General features: G+C 39.7%; 1 protein-coding gene across 1 annotated transcript in view; it reads left to right on the top strand.

Moving 5' to 3' along the window:
- Window positions 1–23,796, top strand: part of RAPGEF2 (Rap guanine nucleotide exchange factor 2) — a gene marked incomplete at both ends in the record, with an annotated part of 245,323 nt that overhangs the window by 168,510 nt on the left and 53,017 nt on the right. The window contains one exon of the mRNA XM_079727404.1: window positions 22,315–22,446. Coding sequence (XP_079583530.1) covers window positions 22,315–22,446 — 132 coding nt within the window. The remainder of the gene's footprint in view (window positions 1–22,314; window positions 22,447–23,796) is intronic.

Raw genomic sequence — 23,796 nt, 5'->3', positions numbered from 1 at the left:
ATTTGCTCACAACTTAATATAGATTATAGAAGCATGGAATTTTGGGTCATATTTAAATATGCCATTATACATCATGCTACACAGTGTTTTTCTATTGCGATGTGATTCAGGGGATTTAAAATAGTCATTATGGGCTCATAAATGCTGCTTTCTTATAAGAAGAACAATTTAAAGGCCAGGATGTGGGAGTTCTATACCTCTAACTGTACATATTGTTTTATCGGTTCAAAAAATGCCTTTTGCTTTGTGAAAGATAATTTAATGCTGAGTATGTAAGAGGAACATGGTTATTTGCTCTTGTTGCTCTAAACAGTGTTATGTATTAAGTTATGATATCTTCTTTTATCTGTTTTGTTTTTTCATCTTTTTAAAAATTCTGGGAAAAGAAGCTCTTGCAACTTAAGCAAATTAATGTTAGTTGTTTGTGATACTTGTTCCCACAAAAGGATGCCTTTGGTTAATAATAAGCATAGAACTGATATGTTTGTTTTTCTGATTTTACTATAGCTAATTTTGGGAAGATATTCATATAGAAGTTCAAAAGCTTTTTAAAATTAATTTTCAAAAATTTCCTTTATTCATTTTCCAAAATTTAAAATCTATTTCTACTTCATGTCAAAATGTCACAGCTTGAGTGAAAACTTTTGTTATTCATTCAGATGTGTTATCTGTGTGTTGTGAAGCTTCCAGGATTTGAGGCGTGGTTTATAATTTTTAATTCAGTTATTTGATAGTGTGTGAACCAACTGGGATCTCAGTGATACTTTAATGATTGCAATGGAATTCTTCATATTTTACCTGATTTTGTAAACATGAAGTATTAGCATAGAGAGATGAGTTACTTAACCTAAAGAAAGTCGTGAGCTTGGAGAGTCAGGTGAATAATAGGTTTTATCTGAAGATGCAGAAAGCTTTCATTCGTCAAGAAAAAAGCAATAAGCAATATCTACATATATGGAAGGGTCAGACAGGACATTTTTGTAGTATGAAAAACAGAGGAAATCCTAAAGCCCTGACATTTAAAAAAAAAAACCCTTTCTTGTTCTTAAAAATTAGTGGTGTTATGTAACCATTTAAGAATTTAGCTGAAGCCTGATGTTAAGTGACTCAGATTCCTAGCTTCTTAATGATGCTTCTTTACAGTGAAATCCAAGCAGTTGCCAGATTCTTGAGCCATGAGTTCATTCTCCTTCTCCCCAAAATTTGCATGCCATCAAAATTGAGACTCAGTGCCAGAGGAGGTGTGAGCGCTGCAATTCTTATATGCTAAGTGTGATACACTGCACGTCATGCTGTTCCTCAGTGGAATCATTGATATTTCAATTTAAGAGAAGTGACCAACTTCAGGCTAAAGTTTCTTTACTGGGAAGTGGCATAAAATCTCCTGAATCTGGCTTTATTGGCCCCTTTTCTTACTCCCCACAGCATCTGCACCAGAATAGCCATGTTCTTTCAGAACTGTTCTCCCCAAATCAACTGAGAAAGGGCCCTGCCCTTTTTCTGACACAGGAGTGTATTAACTGTTATCAGCTAAACACGCTCTCCTCACGTCACCAGTGTTTTCCGGTCTCACCCCTGACTTCGAGGAAGACACTTATATAAGCTGCTTCTTACACACATCATCACCCCAGGGAGCCTTCAGGAAATGTGAAATAGAGCACTTCAAGACTTTTTCCTAAGGTACCTGGTGGTTCTCACCACCCTAAGGATTCAGGTTGGAAATATTAAGGATGTAGTTAATTGTCACCCCATTTTCCATCCCTGCCAGACACACACACACACACACACAGAGCCAGTCATTGGCACTGAGATTAGTGAAGCAGTGTCCTTGTGGGGATGTGTCGTACCTGACTTCTCAGGTGTTCATTCAAATCGACACCCCATCCCCCCTCCCCTGAGTTAAAGGTGATGAAATCTTATTGTTTTGTTCCATTCCTTTCAAAATGTCTTATAGATCTGAACCATCATTAACTGGAATTCTTGGTCATTGTGTCATGTGTCACCTTTCCCTCCCTTTCGCCTGGTCAGTTATTCACTTTGGAATTAAAGATGTCTTAATTCACTCTTTCTGCATTGACTAGAGATGATTTTTCACCTCCAAAACTTCATGGTTTATTCTTCACGTTTCCATCATTGGAATATATTTCTCATTCCCCAGTTTCCCATCATTGGTAGAATACATTAGAATAATCCTTGTTCATTCATATGTTAAGATATGCATATATCTACTTTGATAGGAAGGTATCTAGCTTATATGCATCAGAGAGTAACAGAGAAGACCATGGCCTTCAAGGCAAGAGGCCACACAAGAGAAATTAGGGTTTATCTGGTTTGCTTGATAGGTTTTGTTATTGGTGTCTTGGTTACTACTTCGTGTTTCTTGACTCTAATCTTCAAGTGAGTTCTCTGAATTGATACATGAGAGGAAGTAGCTTTCTGTCTCGGGAGGCCTGTTGATAAAACTGAAAGCATTAAGGAACCAACTTCATTTACACAGGCACATTAAGTGAGATGGCAAACATCTAGCCAAGTTCATATCTCAGCTGAACTTTTATTAGGTTTATACATTAGGAGGAGGCCACTAGGTGTTTCTCAAGTTCTTTTTTTTTTTTTTTTTTTTTTTTCCCCTTGCGGTACACGGGCCTCTCACTGCTGTGGCCTCCCCCGTTGTGGAGCGCAGGCTCAGCGGCCATGGCTCACGGGCCCAGCCGCTCCGCGGCACGTGGGATCCTCCCGAACCGGGGCACGAACCCGTGTCCCCTGCATCGGCAGGCGGACTCTCAACCACTGCGCCACCAGGGAAGCCCTCTCAAGTTCTTTAAAAGAGTCTATGAGCAAAATCCTAGATGTTGAAGCTAACTTTACTTTAAAATATAATTGAATTCTTGTTTTACATTCCTGTGGGGCTATTTTGTCATGTTTTTGCTAGTATGTATCTAACACCTTTACAGTTAATGGCTTAGCTCAAAAGGGACAGAAAACTTGAGACCTTTTACCTCTTATTACCCCATCTGTTTGCTGATTTCAAGAATCATTAGCTCATCACAGGATGGATCAAAATATCCTCTTCCTCATTATCATAATCATCTTGATCATCATTTATTATTATTTTTTATGTACTAATATTAACCTGGAAGCACTTAACGAGCAGGTGAAAACTTTTACAGAGCTCCCCCCCGCCCAAACCAGACATCCGCTGGTTGATTATAATCAAAATTCAAGACTGTATATTCCATTGCCCACGAGATACTGTGAGGTTGTCACCTCGGATTTTTTTTTTTTTTTTTTTTTTTTACTTTTTATTGGAGTCGAGTTGATTGACAATATTGTGTTAGTTTCAGGGGGAACAGCAGAGTGAATCAGTTATACATATCATACATATATCCACTCTTTTTTTTTTTTTTAAAGATTCTTTCCCCATATAGGCCATTGCAGAGTATTGAGTAGAGTTGTCACCTCGGACTTGACACAGCCAAAATATGACTTCTGAGTGTTTTCCCAACCACCAACACAAGAAATAAACCCAACCAGCCAAGCAGGCCGCAAACGCTCATGGTTCTCCAGGCTTCCTCCCGTCGCCGTCCGTAGTGTTACCACTTACTGAGAGATGAAAACCCCAGACCTGCAAGTTATCTTTGGTTCTTTGGGTGGCCGGGACTCCGTGCTCTTCCGCAAGTCTTGTTTATCCCTCCCTCCTGCTGGTGGCTCTCCCTCCATCGTTAGCATCCTGGTCCAAGCTATCAGCATCTTCTCGCTTGGACGCTTCCTGCTGACTCCTGGCGTCCCCCTTACTTCTAATCTTGCCCTTCTCTGTGCCATTCTTCACAGAGCAACCCACTGTATCTTAAAAAAGCAGAACCAGACCATGTCATTTCTTTTAAAATCTCCAGTGCTTAGAATAAAATCTGCCCTCCCTGCAAAGCTGTGCACGAACTGGGCTCATCTTGGTCTCCTCTCTTAGCCACTTCCCTTAGCTCCTTGACCTTCCTTATGTTCATAGAACAGACCAAGCCACGGAGTCTTTCCACAGGTTGTTCTTTTTTGCCCGAATTCAGTCTCCTGTGGCCTTCACCTGGCCGGCTCCTAGACGCTCCGATCCCAGGTTCAGGAGGGTCTCCTGCCAGGCCAGTCTGGGGTAGCCACGCAGGCATTTCTGTTACAGCACTTTTTTTTTTTTTTTTTTTTTTTGTGGTACGCTGGCCTCTCACTGTCGTGGCCTCTCCTGTTGCGGAGCACAGGCTCCGGACGCGCAGGCTCAGCGGCCATGGCTCACGGGCCCAGCTGCTCCGCGGCATGTGGGATCTTCCCGGACCGGGGCACGAACCCGTGTCCCCTGCATCAGCAAGCGGACTCTCAACCACTGCGCCACCAGGGAAGCCCTACAGCACATTTTTAAAGTATCTGCCAAGCATTTATTATTATGTTTATGTTGTTCTTGCTGTTGTTTATGTTTAACTGCTTATTTATTAAGTGTCTCTCCGTTGAAACGTAAGCCTCATGAAAGCAGGGACTTCATCTATGAGATTCAGCACTTAATCTGGCGTGTCTAGGATATGTTTACCATGAAAAAGCCATTTAATACATATTTACTGAATGTGTGAGAGATGAATTATTAAAAGTACAATAAGGCAGATATGGGCAAACATCAGAATGAGTAGATAATTGTTTCCCCTTGAGAAGATATTTTCCCCCCTATGGCTAGTTAAACTTAGATGAAACTGAATAGGGTCTAAAGACTGAAGGCAATATTTACATTAGCAATCCTAATGATAAATTAGGATTAACATTGCTAACTATCAGCATTTTGTTATAATAAGTCATGTAGTTCTTTTAACATTTACATAAAATATGGAAATAAATATTATTCACCTAAGCAGCTAAAACTTTCTGGGATAAGCTGTTTAGGAATTTTGGCTGATATGAAGTTTTAGGTATTTGGACATTCTATCTAGAAGGAATATTAATATGGATTATATGAAACTATCAAACTTCAAACTATCTTTGAAGGCCTTCAGTATAATTCAGTGCCAAAACCAGGGCAAGGTACTTGCTTGTGTTTTTACATGGTGGGACCTCGACTGTCTAACATAATGAAAGTTACGTGCTTTTCTAAGAGCATTTGTCTTAATATACGTAAATCATGGAATTGAGGTTAAAATTAATTTTGGTTTATGCAACGTAATAGATCATTAGTAATGAACTCCAAGTTACTTTTCCCTTTTAGTATTTTTTTTCCGAATACTTGTTTAAAAATAATAATGCTACAATTTACATTGTAGAAAATTTGGAAAATATTCCAATTAATTTTTTTATTATATGAAAGTAAGATCTGGATTCAAGTTTTAACAGTGCCATAACTAATTCATTTTTCTTTCACATCAATTCCCACAACTGAGAAATGAGGAGATTATGCTAAATAAATCCCTAAAAATCCTTCCAGGTCTATAATTGTACTATACAAAAACTTGCATTTGCATAATGCTTTATATTACTAGAGTTCTTTCACGTTGGTCGTCTGTTCTCAGAGCTGCCTTGTGAGGCAGGCAGGATAGACCTTGTTATGTCTACTCCACACTGGTGAGAAAATTAAGCTACAAGGAATTAAAATGATTTCTTGGGTCACACAAACTGCTTGGATATAGCCATGTATTGTTTCTACAATTTCATACTATAATTTATGACCTCCTAATGCTAATCGCTGATTAGGAACTTGGTCAAAATAATAAGTATTCATTTTGTTAGTATATTTAATAAATTACCACTCTGTAATAAGTTGAATATTTTTATAATCTGACCCCTTGTACCTGGGAAATTTGGTCAGGTACCCACATAACTTAGAGGAGGCCAGAACTAATTACTAAAGTGTTGTAGCAATCAGTGACTCATAGGTGATCGCCCTGATGGAACTTTACGTAGATGGGATTTTATCTTTTGAGAAAGTTAAGCAGTTGATTGCAGAGGCCCCTCTAAGCGTCACCAGGTTAGGTTTTTTTTCTTTTTTTTTTTTTTTTTTGCAGTACGCGGGCCTCTCACTGTTGTGGCCTCTCCCATTGCGGAGCACAGGCTCTGGACGCGCAGGCTCAGCGGCCATGGCTCACGGGCCCAGCCGCTCCGCGGCATGTGGGATCTTCCCGGACCGGGGCACGAACCCATGTCCCCTGCATCAGCAGGCGGACTCTCAACCACTGTGCCACCAGGGAAGCCCCCAGGTTAGGTTTTGAAAGCTGTTAAGTTTGTTTGCTGTGGTCCCAAAGGCACAGCCCACTCCATCCTGACTCTCTCCCCGTTTCTATTCTCCCTCCCCACCACCTGGACATAATGATTTACCTTTCTTTAGAAATTTATTTTATTGAAGTACAGTTGATTTACAATGTTGTACCCATCTCTGCTGTACAGCACAGTGACTCAGCCATACACATATATACATTCTTATTCTTTTCCATTATGCTGTGTCACAGGATATTGAGGATAGTTCCCTGTGCTATAAGTAGGAACTTGTTGTTTATCCTATATATATATATATATATAATAGTTTGCATCTGCTAATCCCAAACTCCCATTCCTTCCCTCCCCGAGCCAGCCTCTCCCTTGGCAACCACAAATCTGTTCTCTAAGTCTGTGAGTCTGTTTCTGTTTCATATATAAGTTCATTTGTGCCATATTTTAGATTCCATATATAAGTGATATCATATGGTATTTGTCTTTCTCAATCTGACTTACTTCACTTAGTATGACAGTCTCTGGGTCCATCCATGTTGCTGCAAATGGCATTATTTTATTCTTTTTGATGGCTGAGTTATATTCCATTGTATGTACGTACCACATCTTCTTTATCCGTTCACCGGCCAGAATGATTTGGAAAATGTTACTGGATCCTGTTAGTTTCCTGTTTAAAAGCCCAGTGGCTTCCCATTGCCCTTAACAAGCCTCCTTTGTGGTAGGATTGGTTCCTACTACTCTGAGCTTGTTTTTACCCCTGTGCCTTCCAGTAACCTTGAACTTGGTTTCGTTTCCTGAGCATCCCCAGGTTCTTCCTCCCTCGGGGCCTTTGCCCTCTGTATTCCTTCCATCTGTCGGGCTCTCCCCCAGATCTCGTTGGGTTGGATCCTTTGTGTTTATTCACCTCTCATCTCAGATATCACTTTCTCAGAGCAGCCTTCCCAGTGCCCCATCTAAGTAGTCTCCCCAGTCCCAGCTGTCACGATCCATTGCATCACTCCCCCCACTTTAGTATTCTCTATATAGTACTGATGATATCTACATTTATTTTATTTGTTTATCATTACTTATCCCTTCTTTCACCTTCCACCCTGAAGCCTCCTGCCTCCAGAAGGAAAAATTCCAGGGAGCAGGGCTTTGCCAGTGCCCGTCATTGCCAGATGACGAGCTCCTATAACTATGCCCGGCTCACTGCAGTCAGTCCGTGAATACTTGTTAAATAATTGAGTAGATGAATGAATCTTACAATTCTGAGTAGAGTTCAAACACTCTTCATGTGCCAGGCTCCTCTGTTGGAATCTATACAGACAGGAACTCAAAAAGTTTTGAGTCCAGAAGTTTCGTCCTGACTTGCAGGAAATCCAAACTAAATACATTGCTTAACTATGCTTACCATTAGCCTAGGTTTAGTATAATCTCATCCTTCTTCTATCCCTTGTCATTTCGCTTTATTCTGGCAATCTTACCTGTAATTGCTGGCAGAGAGGAGTGACTGTTGAATTGGGACAGGAGAGGCCATCCTAATTCATTTTCTCTCGGCCTCAGTATCCTCAGCTCTAAACTCCGGTTAATCGTTCAGTGATGTGTGTGTCTATTCAGCACAGACTGTATTTCAGGCCCTTTGAGGCAAGGGAAAGGGTGAAGGAAAGGCAGCCGTGCTCCCTTTTGGACTTAACTCCGGGAAGGCAGGGATGTTTAGAGCAGCAGCTGCTGTAAGGGGCGGCTGAGCTCTGGGTGACACAGGAACCTCTGACGACAATGTCTCACCTCCAGGAGGGGAGCTCAGGAATTAGGCAGCCCAGGGGCACCCTGCTAGGAGGAAGTAATAGCAGAGGCAGAGGAGAGAGAGAGACAGGGTGTGGCATGAAAATGAGCTGAGAGGGGTGTGCAGAGATCAGAAGGAGAAGAGGTGCATGCAGTGGTCGGAGGTGTGAACCTGTCCCTGCGGTAAAGAGGGTCCCTGACAGGCTCCTGGCCGGGGATTGGCGTGATCAGGTGTGAGTTTTTCTGTCCTCTTCCAGAAGTTCACTGAGCTGCAATGTAGAGAAGAAATAAAAGGGAAACAAGAGATTGTTGCAGGAAGCAAGACAGGACGATGGTGGTGCAGTGGCATTAGATGAAGTAGGAGAATGTATGTAAATCCCCATCAGAGGGTCTCGCGCACAGTGGGCACTTGGCTAATTTTCTAAGTTCTTGTTTCTGCTGAAGGTGAATCGAGGCTTTGTAACTTCTAGGCTGCGGAAGTTAAACCATTTATAGTAGAGAACATTTTCAGGTTGTGAATGCGTGTGTGTGCACACACGCACATGCACGCACTGATGGCACCACAGGTTATATGAAACCCGTTATAAGATTCACTAAGTGTATCTTGATTAATGTGATTCTGTTTCCCTGATTTAAACTTGGGATTAATAAATTAATATGCATACACATACGTGCTTCAAAGTTCAGAGAAAGCAGTTGAAGTTTAAGGAAAGTAAAAGCCTTTTAGAATACTAGATGTTGGTCTTTGTTGAGGAGGAATGTGCTTCCTAAGACAGTTGCTCAATTGATTATGTAAATAAATCCTTGGAGATGACGAGAAGGTCACGAGAAATGCTGGCACATGGACAGAAGTGAGGGTATTAAAAAGGAGTCTCCTTATGAGGTCACACACGCTCAACTGTGTCCGAGTCATTCAGACTCTTCACCAGGTGATATGGTGTCTGAGGTTGACCAGTCTAAACAAACAAGCAAGCAAGCCAAAAAGGAAAGGCAGAGGAAAAGAAAAATCTATTAGCCTTTATGCAGTTTCTGCGGGATATATTTTTGATGGCCCTGGGCAATGAGTAATGCACCACAAATGTTCAGTTAATTCTCCCCCAGTGCCCCCTAGACAAAGCTAAAGCAGTGAAATTATCTGGTGTGCCCGGGTTGACACACAAAGCCCTTGAACATAGACATGAAATTGGATGTCTTATCACTGAAGTCCTTGGAAATAAATGCCAAAATGAATATGTTTATCACTGAAGTAAAAGGAAAAGCTGATATTCTAGACACATAAAATTAATGCCCACTATTTTGTGTAACTTAAGAGGGATAACGTATAATTATTTTTTGATTTAAAGATTATTGTCTAGCTAAGTTGTAATACTCATCACTGGAAAAGCGGCAGTTGTGGTTGTGTTTGAATGAAATCTAGAAATGGAAACATTAGCGGTGGAATCTGAGGTGTCATTTGAATTCTAGGTAGTCTCGTGTGTGTGTTTGTGTGTGTGTGTGTGTGTTTGTGTATCTCACACAGATATAAGAGGACCAGGGTGGGATTTTTCAGTAAATAAAGTTGTATAGCCAGTGTACCCAGAAACCATGACTTAGAACATACGTGACTTCACAGTTGAGTCACTGCCCATGGGACATCAAGTAAGGTGAGCTACGAGGTCCTTGTTTGTCAATGGCCTCTTGGTACAAGTTGTAATAAACATCTTTTATTCAAGTTATGTGGAATTACTATTGAATATCTCTCCAAAAGGTAATATATATCTGCATTAACCATTTTAGGAAAATGTTTTAAATTCGTGATGAATGTATTGTGAGTGCTAAGTACCCCCCATCTTTCCATCCCACTCAGGATGAGATCCAACATCAGTCCCACAGCTTTCCCACATGATTTCACTGTGGAGTCTCTCTCTGCTCTAATTCCCTCTGGTCTTCTCAGGGCTGATGCTGACTTCCTAGCTGTTCCTAAAACACGCCAAGGCTACCGTGCCTTTGGCTTGTGCCCTTGATGGCCTTGTACGCGGGACCCCTGTTTCCCCATGTGTACCTGCAGGGTGCAGGCTTTCACTCCACTGAGGTCTTTGCTCAGAGGACACCTTAGCAGTGAGACCTCCTACCCTCTATATCCCGTGTCCTGCTTTATTAATTTTCAAATTACTTATCTCTGTGTGACATATTCTTTTTTTTTTTTTTCTTTTTGGCGGTACGAGGGCCTCTCACTGCTGTGGCCTCTCCCGTTGCAGAGCACAGGCTCCAGACGCGCAGGCTCAGCAGCCATTGCTCACGGGCCCAGCCGTTCCGCGGCATGTGGGATCTTCCTGGACCGGGGCACGAACCCGTGTCCCCTGCATCGGCAGGCGGACTCTCAACCACTGCGCTACCAGGGAAGCCCTCCGTGTGACATATTCTTATGCTTGATGGTCTTCCCTCCCAACCCCCAACTTCCTACACCTGCACACAAACGCTAGAAAGTAAAGGATTCTCTGGAATCAGGGATTTTGAGTACAGCGAAATTTCTTCCTAGGGAAATAAAAGTTTCATGAATTCCTATTTTTCAAAAGAGTATAGCTTACGTTTCAATAGAAGTGTTTTTTTCCTGAGCAATCAGTCTATTCAATACATTTTTGAGTACTGTACTCAAAATCAATTGACAGAGTAGGTGGCTTTCTAGACTTAATTTTCCCTTGAACCTATTAAGTGGTACTTTTGGAGGACATATAATTATTTTGGAAGCCTTATATTCCCATTGTGTAATATTTTGCATCTTGAAATTTGACTAAGTACTCTCTGACTCATAGGGCAGTGAACAAATCCAAATCTATTTTATACTGTCTTTGATTCCTAAGGTACTATGATACTTAGTTGATTTCATCTTGAAGTTGATTAAAGAGCCCAATAATTTTTCATAAAATGTTTAGTAATTGGATTCCTTTGGCTTAGGGATATACTAGACTTCTCTCAATTTTACACAAAGACAAATATAAATATAACATATACTTCATAAATATATGAAATATATGTGTTAATATATAAAGTATGTATGTATATATACTTGTATGTATGTCTATAAGATATAGATCTATAAGGTGTATGTGTGCGTGTGTATATATAACCTAGTAAAATGGTATATATATCTAACAAAGTGGTATGATTAGAACTATCCCTTTAGGAAATAACTGAGAATATAAAGACCAGTTTTCTCATCACATTGTCACATCTTCAGTCTTTCTTGGCTATCCCTGTTTTTATTTTTAAAGATTTATTTATTATTTATTTTATTTATTTTTGGCTGCATTGGATCTTAGCTGAAGCACACGGGATCTTTGTTGAGGCGTGTGGGATCTTTCGTTGTGGCGCGTGGGCTCTTCGTTGTGGTGTGCGGGCTTCTCTCTAGTTGTGGCGTGCAGGTTTTCTCTCTCTAGTTGTGGTGCGCAGGCTCCAGGGTGTGTGGGCTCTGTAGATGTGGCGCACGGATTCCAGAGTGCATGGGCTCTATAGTTTGCGGCACGCGGGCTCTAGTTGAGGCACTCGAGCTCAGTAGTTGTGGCACGCGGGCTTAGTTGCCCCGCGGCATGTGGGATCTTAGTTCCCTGACCAGGGATCAAACCCGTGTCCCCTGCATTCTAAGGCGGATTCTTTACCCCTGGACCACCAGGGAAGTCCCCCCAGTCATCCTTCTGTCACATCAGTCTCCTTTAATCTTTGCTGAATGCAGCACTTATCACTATTTGACAGTTTTCTTCACTAAGCTTTTATTATTTATCTTGCCCGCTAGTTGTAAGATCCATGAGAGCAGGGAGTTTATCTTACTTGCTGCTGTCTTAGAAAACTGGGACCAGTGCCTGGCATACTGGCGTAAAGTGGGTTTTTAATAAACGTGTTTGACTGACTAAAGGAGCTCTAATGTTGATTTTATCCAAATTGCACACAGCACTGTGAGGTCAGGGTGTCATCAGAGCCCTACCTACTTCTCCTTAAGGAATTGAGAATTTCACTGTGGAAGATTTTTTGCAGACAGGTCACAAAAAAGTATCATCATATTTGTATTTGTATGAGTTAAGATAATGCTAGCCATTGTATCAAACCAAGCAAAATACAATGGTTCAAATACAGTAGAAGTTTATTCTCTTTTGCATAAGATCTGAAGCAAGTACTCTGGATCACTTAGTGGACAGTTTTCCTCTAAGCAGGGATCCAGGGATCCAGGCCCCTCCACTTTATGGCTCAGTTGTCTAACCTTTGGCGCAAAGCTTCTGTTGTCTTCCGACAGAGACTCTTGATGCAAGGGGAAGGTCTCGGTGGGTCTGTAGAAGATGCATATAAGGAGGGTGTGGGCACAGCATCCATCACTTCTGTTTGTTCATACCCTGAAGGCGTGAAGTCAGTTGTATGGGCACCTATGTGGCTCTAAGGGAAGTTGGGAAATGCAATCCAGCTGTACTCCCTGGAAGAGGAGGACATTGGTGAATAGCTCGCCAGTCTCAGCCATTTTTTGGCATTTTATTGTATAGAGACCTAAGTGCATTTGCGTTTGGATGTCACGTGGCTTTTATAACTTTTTTTTAAAGAGTTAAACATTACTTGTGGGGTAATGTCTTTAATTCTGAGCGAGGCTTTCTTGCCAAACCAACTATTTATTTTTGTTCAAAAAGAAGGCAGCTTAGGATCATCCATGGATCCCATAGGAATCTTTTTTCCTTGGCTTTAAACGCTCATTTCCCTGATTCCACGCTCCCTTGAGCATTTTTACCGCTGGGATAAATGCCCGCAGTCCCTCGGGAGCTCATCAGAGTTGTTGTCTAATTGGTCCTAGAAACTGCCTTCTCCTATCACGAGCGGCTCCCCTCCATCTCCAGGGGTCTCCACTTCCAGAGCACCGATCCCATGTGGTCCTGGAAAACACGAGAACTCAAGTTTTAGTAACTGTAGAATATGCTCAGTATTACTATATGGATAATCACCAATTTTGCTAAAAAATACATTTATTGGGTTGGTTTTTGTATTAGACAGTGAAGCTATGGTGATATTAAAGTTTCTTAGGATATTTCCTGTTTAAATAAGGGAGAAGATGGGTGTCACAATTGGGTTAGAATATGGCCCCAAATAACAAATTTCTAGAGTCCAGATGCAGAGTGCATTGGGTATAGATTTTGGAGCCATGTACCTGGGAGCTTTGGACAAGCCACTTGAGCTGTTTGAGCTTCTGTTTCTTTGTCCATTAAGTGCAGTATCTGGGCTCTTTATAAGTATTGGAACAAACAGGCATCAAATATTCACTACGTTGCTCATTAGGTAGCACGTGTGCCCCAGATAATGGGGGAATTATTCCTAACGTGAGGAGAATATGTGCATAGGGTTAGGATTTCTGTGAAGTGCTACCCAGAAGGTGACTTTTCAGTTACCTGACTCAGTGCCAAAATTTGCCATGTATTTTATTGAAAATATCTTGGACTAAGTGATCTAGACATTTTTTTTTGAAATTCCTCAGAGAAAGGTGTGCTTTTCAGATCACTGGTTATTGATAGCTGCAAATAAACTGAAAAGGAAAAGGGATTATATGGGTGTGTGTGTGTGTGTGTGTGTGTGTGTTTGGAGTGAGAATGGAGTGGCTATCACTTGAAAACCATCATAAAACTGTTTTTTTAACAGACTACAGGACATTTCCTTTGGTGATATATACATGTTAATTAACTACCTCGGTATTTCTGTGGAAGATTATATAGTTTGTTTTATTTTAGGTCCCAGATAAACATTTTCATTTTGAAAAACTACAGCTGTCTTTCAGAGGACAAACTTTTAGTGGTTCTGATATTTATTATAGAACTATTCTCACTGTGCCAGGTGCCTTTCTTTAAGGTGATGAAATTAGTTGACTAGCTTATTTGTGTGTGTGCCTGCACCCACATACTTTTTCTCTGATTGTCAGATGTTAGGGGTATCGTATAATATATCAGGCAAGATTTCGTCCTGCCAAGAGTTAACTGCCAGAGAAGGAGTTGCTTTTGTCTCTTACATTATAAGTTTCTCTCAATTCATTTTACCTTTTTTTAAAAAAAAAACAAAAAAAGTACTCTTCAGTAAGGAACATAAGGCAGTAATGACCTCAAACAGTGCTAGCTAGGAATGTTGTAAGGGTCATATGGTGGAACGTGGGATGAGGGAGTTAAAGAAGTTTTCTGTTTTACACAGATTTAATAATGACTCTTGGATATGTGATCTCAGAATTGCAAATACTGGTTATTACCATAACATTTTAAAGGTTAGCTTATAAATAGTAAATGATTTTGTAGAGAACCTACAAGACAATGAAAAATCACCCTCACTAATGTTGCACAGTATATCACAAAGAGATGCAAAAAGTGGTGTATCTCAAACAATTTAGAAGGAATGAAGACTCTCTTGGATGACTCAAAAAGTGGCAGTGTGATGTCAAAATCATTGATATTGGAGATGCAGATGTACAGTTTTAATAAATTTGTTTTATGAAAGAGTGAGAAATTGTTTTAAATGACTGTTTTTCTATATGATTTTGAAATTTGTACAAGAAACTACATTAGTGAATTGATATAAGCAGACATTTCAGAGTTTCATCAGTATTCATGAGAGTTTTCAAGTCAACCAATAAGTCAATAAATACAGTAAAGTTCAATGCTTAAGTGTATCCAGTACAGGGCCAAGCAGCCAGGCAGGAATCTCTCTCTGCCACCTTTTCACTGTGTGATCTTGGTGCAAATCGCTTAATTTTCTGTGTCTTAGTTCCTCTTATCTAAAATAGTCATAATAGGGCTTCCCTGGTGGTGCAGTGGTTGAGAGTCCGCCTGCCGATGCAGGTGACACGGGTTCGTGCCCCGGTCCGGGAGGATCCCACATGCCACGGAGCGGCTGGGCCCGTGAGCCATGGCCGCTGAGCCTGCGCGTCCGGAGCCTGTGCTCCGCAACGGGAGAGGCCACAGCAGTGAGAGGCCCGCGTACTGCAAAAAAATAAAAATAAAAAAATAAAATAGTCATAATAATAGCCTACTTCATGAGATTCTTGTAAGAACAGGACTGGTGCGCAGGTGATGTTACTGTTGCCTTCTCATAGAAACTGGTGCACAGGTGATATTACTGTTGCCTTACACAGCCTTACATTTTGGAATAGATGGTACTTAGATCGTACACTTTCTCCTCATACTAAAGGATTCCACTTTTCTGTTTTGAAGTGAAGTTCACATGAGTTTCCTATTCAGTGCTTTCTATGAATGTCCGATAGAAAAGGCTTCTTAAAAGTATTTGCTTGAAAACATCAATCATGTGACTGGCAGCCTTTCACTCAGTTTACTAGTTTTGCTTATTTATTTTCCTTAACAGGGGTCTGAGTTCTTCTGTTTGTGTTCTGTTTATCCTTATTTCATAAATGTAGGGATTAAATTTTAGATTGTAATTCATGCAACTGTAGCCAAGGGAGTTTATGGTTCATTCATAGGTTACCAACCCTTAAAAACACGCGGGTAGCCTTTCTGCCCTGGGGAGAGGGCTGGGTCACCACCACATTTCAGGAGCTATTTCTAACATATAAAGGTTTATGTTTGGAGAGAAAAGTGAAATTTTAATGTATATAAACTATATCTTAACATCCAATCCTCTCTGTTACACCTCGCTCCAAAACATTATTTTTAAGGTAGGAAAGTAGCAAGGAATTTTTGGAATAAATCATGACAGCACTTGCAGCACTCCCTCCCCTCCCCGCAAGAGGTGTTTGTTCAAAGGGCCCTCTAGGATGGCAAGAATCACGCAGCTTGTGTCCTGGCCAAATACATGCACGACTATTGTGGAGGTTTTTACAGTCAAATGTAACGAGGCTACTCACACAAAAGCACAAATTCCCCAGGCCTACCACTTTGGGAGAATTCTCAGCTATGAAAATTTGAATGTTTATAAAAGACGGTAATTGGACTGTAAGCCTACCATGACAATGAGGTTATTTATTTTGCAAATTTTGGTACAGTAGTCTAAGCAGTGAGCTCTTCCATATAAATATATGATTTATTTAAAATGTAAGAGGTAGGGACTTCCCTGCCTGTCCAGTGGTTGAAGCTTCACCTTCCAGTGCAGGGGGTGAGGGTTCCATCCCTGGTTGGGGAGCTAAGATACCACATGCCTTGGGGCCAAAAAACCCAAACATGAAATGGAAGCAGTATTGTAACAAATTCAATAAAGACTTTAAGAATGGTCCACATCAAAAAATCTTTAAAAAATAAAATATGTAGACTTTTGGGGGAAATATATATAATAAGTAAAGTAGTATAATGGTGGTGTTAAGTATGAGGGTGTCAAAAATAAGTTAGTTTTTTTTTCCCCCCATTGAATTTGGAAACTATCTGACCTAAGATGAAAAAATGGCAGAGGGAATGGAAAGGGAGAGAGACAGCTGCAGGTGGATTCTACAAGTTATTTTATTTAGTCACTGGACAATGTTATATTCATTTTACAGAGGAAACTAAGGTGCACAGAAGTTAATCAACTTGCTCAGGGTTGCTTGACTTAGCAGGAAGTTGAACAGAAGACAACTTGATATGTAAAATGAGACTTATGTCTTTTGAGCCTGCCAGGAAGCTGGGAGAATATTAAGTTCTTACAAATTGCTAATCTTTTGGCAGGTTTCTCCAGTAAATATAAAGCAAATTTTTGTTGAACTGTTCCTTTAAAGCATAGTCATACCAACATTTCAAAATGTCTACATGTATTTTAATGAGAAATATTATTAAATCTATCAGTTTATTAAATTATTATCTCATGACCCTTTGGGGAAAGCTTTGTTTCTTGCCTTTACGTATATTTACAAACAAAAGAAATTGTATACTGTGCAGAAATCTTTCTCTTTGCTTTGTGGAATACTGATGGATGAAGTATTATTTCAAGGATGAGTCCTGGGTCTTGAGCACGTCTTAATGGGATATGAGAGAAGTAAAAATGATTTCTGATGAATACTATTCAGGAGTCCAAATGCTTACTTTTTCTGGTGTTCCTAAAGAAATATTATGGGGTAGAGAAATAAAAGTTGACCATAGTGTAAAGTGGTCTTTAAAATGAGCTATCAAATAACATTCCTGCCTATGCAAGCTGTGTGTAGAAATAGGTCAGAACGTGTCGGAACTCGTCGTATTAGAAAAGATCAGTTTTAGTAAAAGAAAAGCTGTGTGTGTGTGTGTGTGTGTGTGTACACAGAGAGAAAATATGACTTGCTTTTAAAGTACAACCTTAGTCCTACCATGGGTGGAGGAACAGTGTCTGGAGCTGGGTGATGACTGGCCCTCAGGCCCTTTCTGAGAGCAGCTCAGTCCCTGCTGGCATCCAGACTAGATTGCAGCTGCAGGAATCCAGAGCTGGGAGACCCTGTGTCTTCCACGAGTCTGCACGTGGTAGACCTTCTGTCTGGTTCTGGGTGCCAGGCTCTCCTTTGAGTGCTTTATACCCCGTCATTCACTTAATCCTCACAACACAGGTTTTTAATAAATGATGAATGAATGGAAACTATAGGAGACTGTATTTTCACTGACACTTCAGGAACAAATGGGAAATGTGTCCAGGAATATACCAGCTCCTCCCCTCAGAGCCTGAAAATATGAGCGTGGAAAGCACTCACAGAACTCCAGGGATGATGTGGGGAAAACAGTGCTCATTTGGGTAAAATCTTTGTGTTGCATCTTACCATGAAGCTGGTGTTCAGTCACTAAGTGTGATATTTAATTTACCTTAGTACTGTTGTTACTCGAGGTGAACTGCCAGGGAGGATTGGATAGATTCTAACCATTAGCCCAAACCTTGTGTGTTCTGTTGTAGCTATTTCTTGAAATAAAAGTGATTCTGGGGTTAGTTGGGAAATTTTTAGTGAGATAAATTTCAACTGATGTTGACAGTGTTTTTTTGTTTTGTGTAGTTTTGAACTGTTGGATTTCTCAGCAGCCCTACGGTGCTAATGCATCATGGAACATACAACTCTACTATGTTTCCATTACATAACCAGTGATATACCAGCCCTTTCTTGTAGAGCTGGAAAACATAAACTTAAGAAGTTTTTTGGGGGGAGAGGAGGAAGGGGAAGAAAGGAAATGCCCTAGTCTCTACTATGTTAGCACCACTTTGAGGAATTTTACCAGTTCAGCAAAGTATTTATTTAGCGGTGTCAGAGATTTCAAGGCGTCCTCACTCACTGAATTTATGTTCAAAACAGAGTTCATTTATTAGCTGGTACTTTTATAAATGCCAATCATTAGATTAATTAATAAATCAGAGGCTATCAAATGCCTGTTCATATATGAGCCTTAAGTCTTCTCTAGTACTTCTTACTTAAAGCTAATTGTTATAGCACCCGTTTCTCCCAAAAAAGAAAACAAAACAAGCTATCATTTAATTGATACCCAGATTTTACAAAACTATGATTAATATTGTTTATGCTTACTTTACGCATTTAAGAATCTGATTTAAATACGTATTACCATTGTTGTTCCTTATGTAATTAATAGTGTTTCTGGTGAAACTATGATTCAGTCATTTGCCTGACACTAGTTTGTTACAGTTGTGATTCACAAGTGCCCTATTTTTAAGAATATAGATTGCTTGATCCAGGAAAAATGTGAGCAGTAATATATTCATACAATCAAATATGAAAATAAAAAGCATTTAAATGACAACAAGAAAAATATAAGCGATTTCCTTGAATTGTGTTCGTAATGAATTGCTGTTAAATATTGAATATATTGGCGTTAAGATCAAAATGTATAAAATATATTAATTTCCCCTTTAATTTATTTAATTATTATTTAATTTTATTCAGGTAACTACTGCGTATAGCCCCAGCTTCAAAAAATGTTCTTATTGTTGAGCAGAATTTCTGTTATAAGTGGTGGCTAGAGCCGCAAGATAATTCCCAGCTCCATTTAATTGGAAATTTGATTAAACAGCATGGTGAGAGTAACTTAAAAAGACCCTGGATCAAGTGTAGAAAAGCTGGGACAAGTGAGTCTTTTGTCCTTGGCGTGTGGCCCCCTGCTTTGGTATGTTTTGCTCAGACAGTGAGTTACTGGCTCCCAGCGTGCGGCGTTACCCTTTTGCCCAGAGGTTGAACGCAGTGCCTGTGTCTGTGTTTGCACCCTGACTCCCAGTTCCCGGCTGGTTCGTTTCCCTCTGAAAGAGCCGCTTCCCTTAGGCCTGGGCTCAGGTCTCCAGTCTGTAGAGTGTGAGGCTGGGCGGCACCGGTGCATTTCAGGCTCTCTTCTGTCGCTGCAGACAAGTTCCACACCTCTCCCATTCCACAACCGTGGCCAGCATGGCCTGTTGGTAGTGTTTAATCACGGGACTCTCATCCCCATCTATGGGGAAAAATGCAAAGCTTTCTCAAGCATGTCATCTGTTCTCATACAAAGAGATATTTAGCTAATACTGAATTTTATATGCATTAACTTTAACATCATTTCATTGTCTGCAAAGAACACAAGTGGTGGTGGGGAGATAAAAAGCCACATTTAAAAAACTATGTTTGAGGGAGTTCCCTGACGGTCCAGTGGTTAGGACTCCACACTTCCACTGCAGGGGACCGGGGTCCGATCCCTGGTCGGGGAGCTAAGATCCTGCAAGCCGTGCAGCATGGCCAAAAACAAACAAACAATGTTTGACTTATTTTTCTATTGTGCATGACACCTACTACAGTGACTTTTTGGGTAGTAGAATTTACATTTGGAATTGAAGGTGTCTTATTCACTTTGATATTTCCTGTCCCTAACAGAGTGTCTGACATAGCAGATACTTAGTAAGTATTTATAAAGTAGAATTGAATTCTTAAGAATGAAAGTGTTTCTTCTTTTCTCTTTATACACAGACTTTATGGTTCTTAGCTTAACAAAGCCACATATTTCTGCTCTTTGTGGGTCTAAGTGAGCGTAGATGAATAGATTGTGGAGTGTCTGTTCACACTCCACAATCTGTTTAGAGCTTTAGAGCTCGAAGGCTCCTGTGCTTTCCCCACAGTGCATTTAGTCAGGAAAGATGACCAGTTGATGGTCAAGTCCTGCGAGACTTGAGTAAATAACTGTCTGGTGAGTAAAAATTCATCAGATGGATACATCTTTATTTGACATATTCAAGTTAGTTTTTAAAAATCACACTGTGTGGCACATGTCGACCTGAGTCATCTCTATAAAAGATAATCAATAGAAATCAGTTTATTCTGTAAGTACATGTATCGACTGATGCCTCTTAAAGTCACTGAGCTACAGAGTCTTGGTTCTTCAGTTGCCTTTTGTGGCGAGTGACTGCATTAAACGAAAGGTAGCCAAGATGAGGAAGGGTGTTCATCCTGGCTTTGAACACATTGTTTTAATATCTGACATGTAGCACTCAGCTACAAGTAAAATACAGTTTGGCAAACTTTTGTCTTCAAACTGTTCCTGAAGAAATCCTGGAAATATTTCGCTCTTCTACATTGTGAATAAAATATATAAATTCTCAAATATGGGGGGTTTTGCCTATCTATTCCTTGCAGGGAAATTGTTATTTTCCCAGTTTTATCTATTTCAAAACATCTTCAATTATCAGTTAAAAAAAATTCATAGTGAGATATATGTCATTCTTGCAATGATTCCACACATTTGAATAAACATCTCACTTCTCTGAGCTTCTCCAACGTATGTCTTTTTATCTGTTTATTTAGCATCTGTTTATATGCCCCCCAATAAATTTATATTTAAATCTTTTCTTTGTATACTTTATCTCCCGTGATGTTAAAAATATTATTTCTATGCAGACTACATTAAATGTTTTTTTTTCTGAAGGGGTATAATTCTACTTTTTAAATTTTTTAATTTAATTTTTTTTTACTTTTTATGCAATTTAAAGGTTGCTTTCCATTTACAGTTATTACACAATATAGGCTATATTCCCCACATTGCACAATACATCCTTGAGCCCATCCCATACCCACCCCTCTCCTCCACCCCCCACTGGTAACCACTACTCACTAGTTGTTCTCTGTATCTGTGAGTCTGCTGCTTTTTTGTTATATTCACTAGTTTGTTATACTTTTTTAGATTCCACATGGAGGTGATGTCATACTGCATTTGTCCCCCTCTGTCTGACTTATTTCACCTAGCACGATGCCTTCCAAGTCCATCCGTGTATTAAGTACTATTAAGTGTCATAATCTGTTTATTGAGTCAGGTCTGAACGGTTGTGGGTGTCAGGAGCCTGCATCACCTCCCCTGTGGGACTTATTCTAAACTGTGAAGTGGCATCTTGGTTTTGGAAGGGGAGGAGGGATGAGGGTCACAGGAGAGAAGGGAATATTGCCAAGGCAAGCTCTTACTTAAGTTTGATTTTAACAGTTAGTCTCTATTATTTATTATTCAGCAGCCAAATAGGATCAATATGCCAGCAGGAAAGAAAGATATTATCAGTGTGCAGGGTGTCAGTTAGCATATATTTTGAAATGTCAGGTTTATTATTGGCCAGTAGTGTCTTCTAAGTGTGATGCTATAGATACATAGTGCCCTTTCTGAATTCTAAAGAATTGCTAATAACTTACGAGTGTAAGATTTTAAGGGCAACGTTTTCTTAGCATCTCATTCACTAACTAGCACATAGTAAGAGGAAGAGGGCTCAGTAAATATTTGTTGAATGGGTGAATGTTTCCTTTTTCAGTGCATTTTCTCTGCTGTATGGGGGGTGATAGAAGCGCTTGGGGGAGGCTGAGGGAATCTGTTCAATAGACGCAATTTTTATTTGGAGTTTAAACGTGAACCGGTAGTCTCTGTGTGTCTGTGACAGGTGAATGTTGTCCATAACCTTCTCGACTCTGCGTCCTCCGAGCGCATACTTTCCTGTTTTCTCCGTAGTGCCTGTGTAGTTACTTGTATAACAATACACTTTGTTCTAAGATGCTCATCTTTTTAACCTTTAAACATCATTTGGGCATACATGAACCTCAAATCTGTTTTCTTATTTAAGCTGTCTCTTGCCACAAAGTTGCATTTTGCTGGCTAACAAATAGTAGGAGACTAATTTGCTCATTGGTGTATAATTTGAAAGTTGTCGCTCATTGAATTCAGTGCTCACCAGGTTAATCTTAATCGCCAAACCCACCTATTGAAGCGTTGAATTTAGTATGATTTAAGGCTCATCGAATGCCCATAAACTTTACAGATTCATTTTGTGATTTTTGGTTAATAGGACAGTATTAGTCATGGTGAATTTAAAAAATGAAGGACCTTTCCTGGCCTGGAGTAGAGTGTGACGCAATTTGTAGATGCCTTCCTGGAGCTCCTGGTTCCGGCTGTAACTCAGTTTCTCCTGATCCTTCCCCAGCTTCCTGCAGATTTCACAAAGCTACACCTCACCGACAGTCTCCACCCACAGGTGACTCACGTCTCCTCCAGCCACTCAGGATGTAGCATCACCAGTGATTCTGGAAGCAGCAGTCTTTCTGATATCTACCAGGTAGGAAGGTGTTTTCCTTGTCATTTGCTTCATTTTCATATATTCTGAGGAGTTCTGTGATTTTTCATGGGTAGAATCTTAAAGGTAAATATATGTGTGTATATTATATGTGCACACATGGACATAAAATGTTAATGTTTATGCTTCACACAGACACGTAGTATGTTGTATGTTTGTTTTAGGAAGTCGAACTACAGTCTAAATGCATTTGCCTCCGCTATTACCAGTTAACAGAATTTTAAATGGAGTGGTTACAATGGAAATGTTTCCCCGGACTGTAAATAGTTTATTAATTTGGCTGTAGGTGTACTAGGTTGATGACCCTTTCTTGAATAAAATTGTAGGGGAAAACTTCAGAATTATGCTTCCCATACTAAGTTTTTCTTAATAAAGTCTTGGGTGTGACAAAAGGAAGAGATTATTAAGATTCGATCACTGAATTATTTTTCTTGCATTATTTTTATTACCTATAGACTTACTTATATGTTTCAAATAAATTCTTATGATAGTGATGGATAGAAAAGAAACTAGAATTATGGAATTTCAAAAATGTTTTAAAAGCAAAATAATTTTAATTGTTAAGGAATAGTTCATTGGCTTAGAAAATGCAAATTTAGGAAAAGTGACTGAAATATGCAAAAAAAGGTCCTTTTTTTGTTACAGCTAATATGGGATTTCAGATGGTTTCATCAAAAAGAATGTAATACTCACTTTATAAAGTATAATTCTTGGCTCCTTAGGAATTGTGATATGAGATGGCCATAAAAGAACCTTTCTCTAACAATATTACAGTGTTTCAGGATCATTGATATATTCAGGCAGTGCTCAGTTTCTATTTTTTAAAAAAATTACTAAAAGTATCTAAACAGTTAGAATACCATCAGGGCAAAACATGTCTGTTTAAGTCCTACATTTAGTAGATCTTAGAAAGTTAATTTTCTTTTCAGAAGGCATTAGGTACCCACTTTTCTATAATTCAGAGGTGTTGTGGAGAGCTCACTGGCTACTAAGTGATAGCCACAAATGCAATTATTTGCAGATTCTTAGCTGATAAAGAACTTTTTTATTATTTTGCAAAAAAACCCATAATGATCTGGCTCTTTAACTTTTCAAGTTTCTACTTTGAGGCATTAATGTTAATTTGTAATTAGATCTTTAGGAAGTAGTTCCATTTTCAAATGTTAGAGGAGGAAATGGTGGTGGATCAGGGTAAAATTATCTACCCCCCCTTGCATAATGCCTGTTTTTAAAAGTTGATTTTTTTGAACATTTATTCAAGAGTATCCCTTATAATAGAACAATGAACAGTAGAAGTAAAAGTTGTGCTTTAGCTTATGTTAATTGAAACAT

This window comes from Hyperoodon ampullatus (assembly GCF_949752795.1).
Source record: "Hyperoodon ampullatus genome assembly, chromosome: 1".
In the NCBI taxonomy this organism is placed as follows: Eukaryota; Metazoa; Chordata; class Mammalia; order Artiodactyla; family Ziphiidae; genus Hyperoodon; species Hyperoodon ampullatus.
Note: the sequence above shows the minus strand (reverse complement) of the source record. Positions and strands in the feature narration are given on the sequence as shown.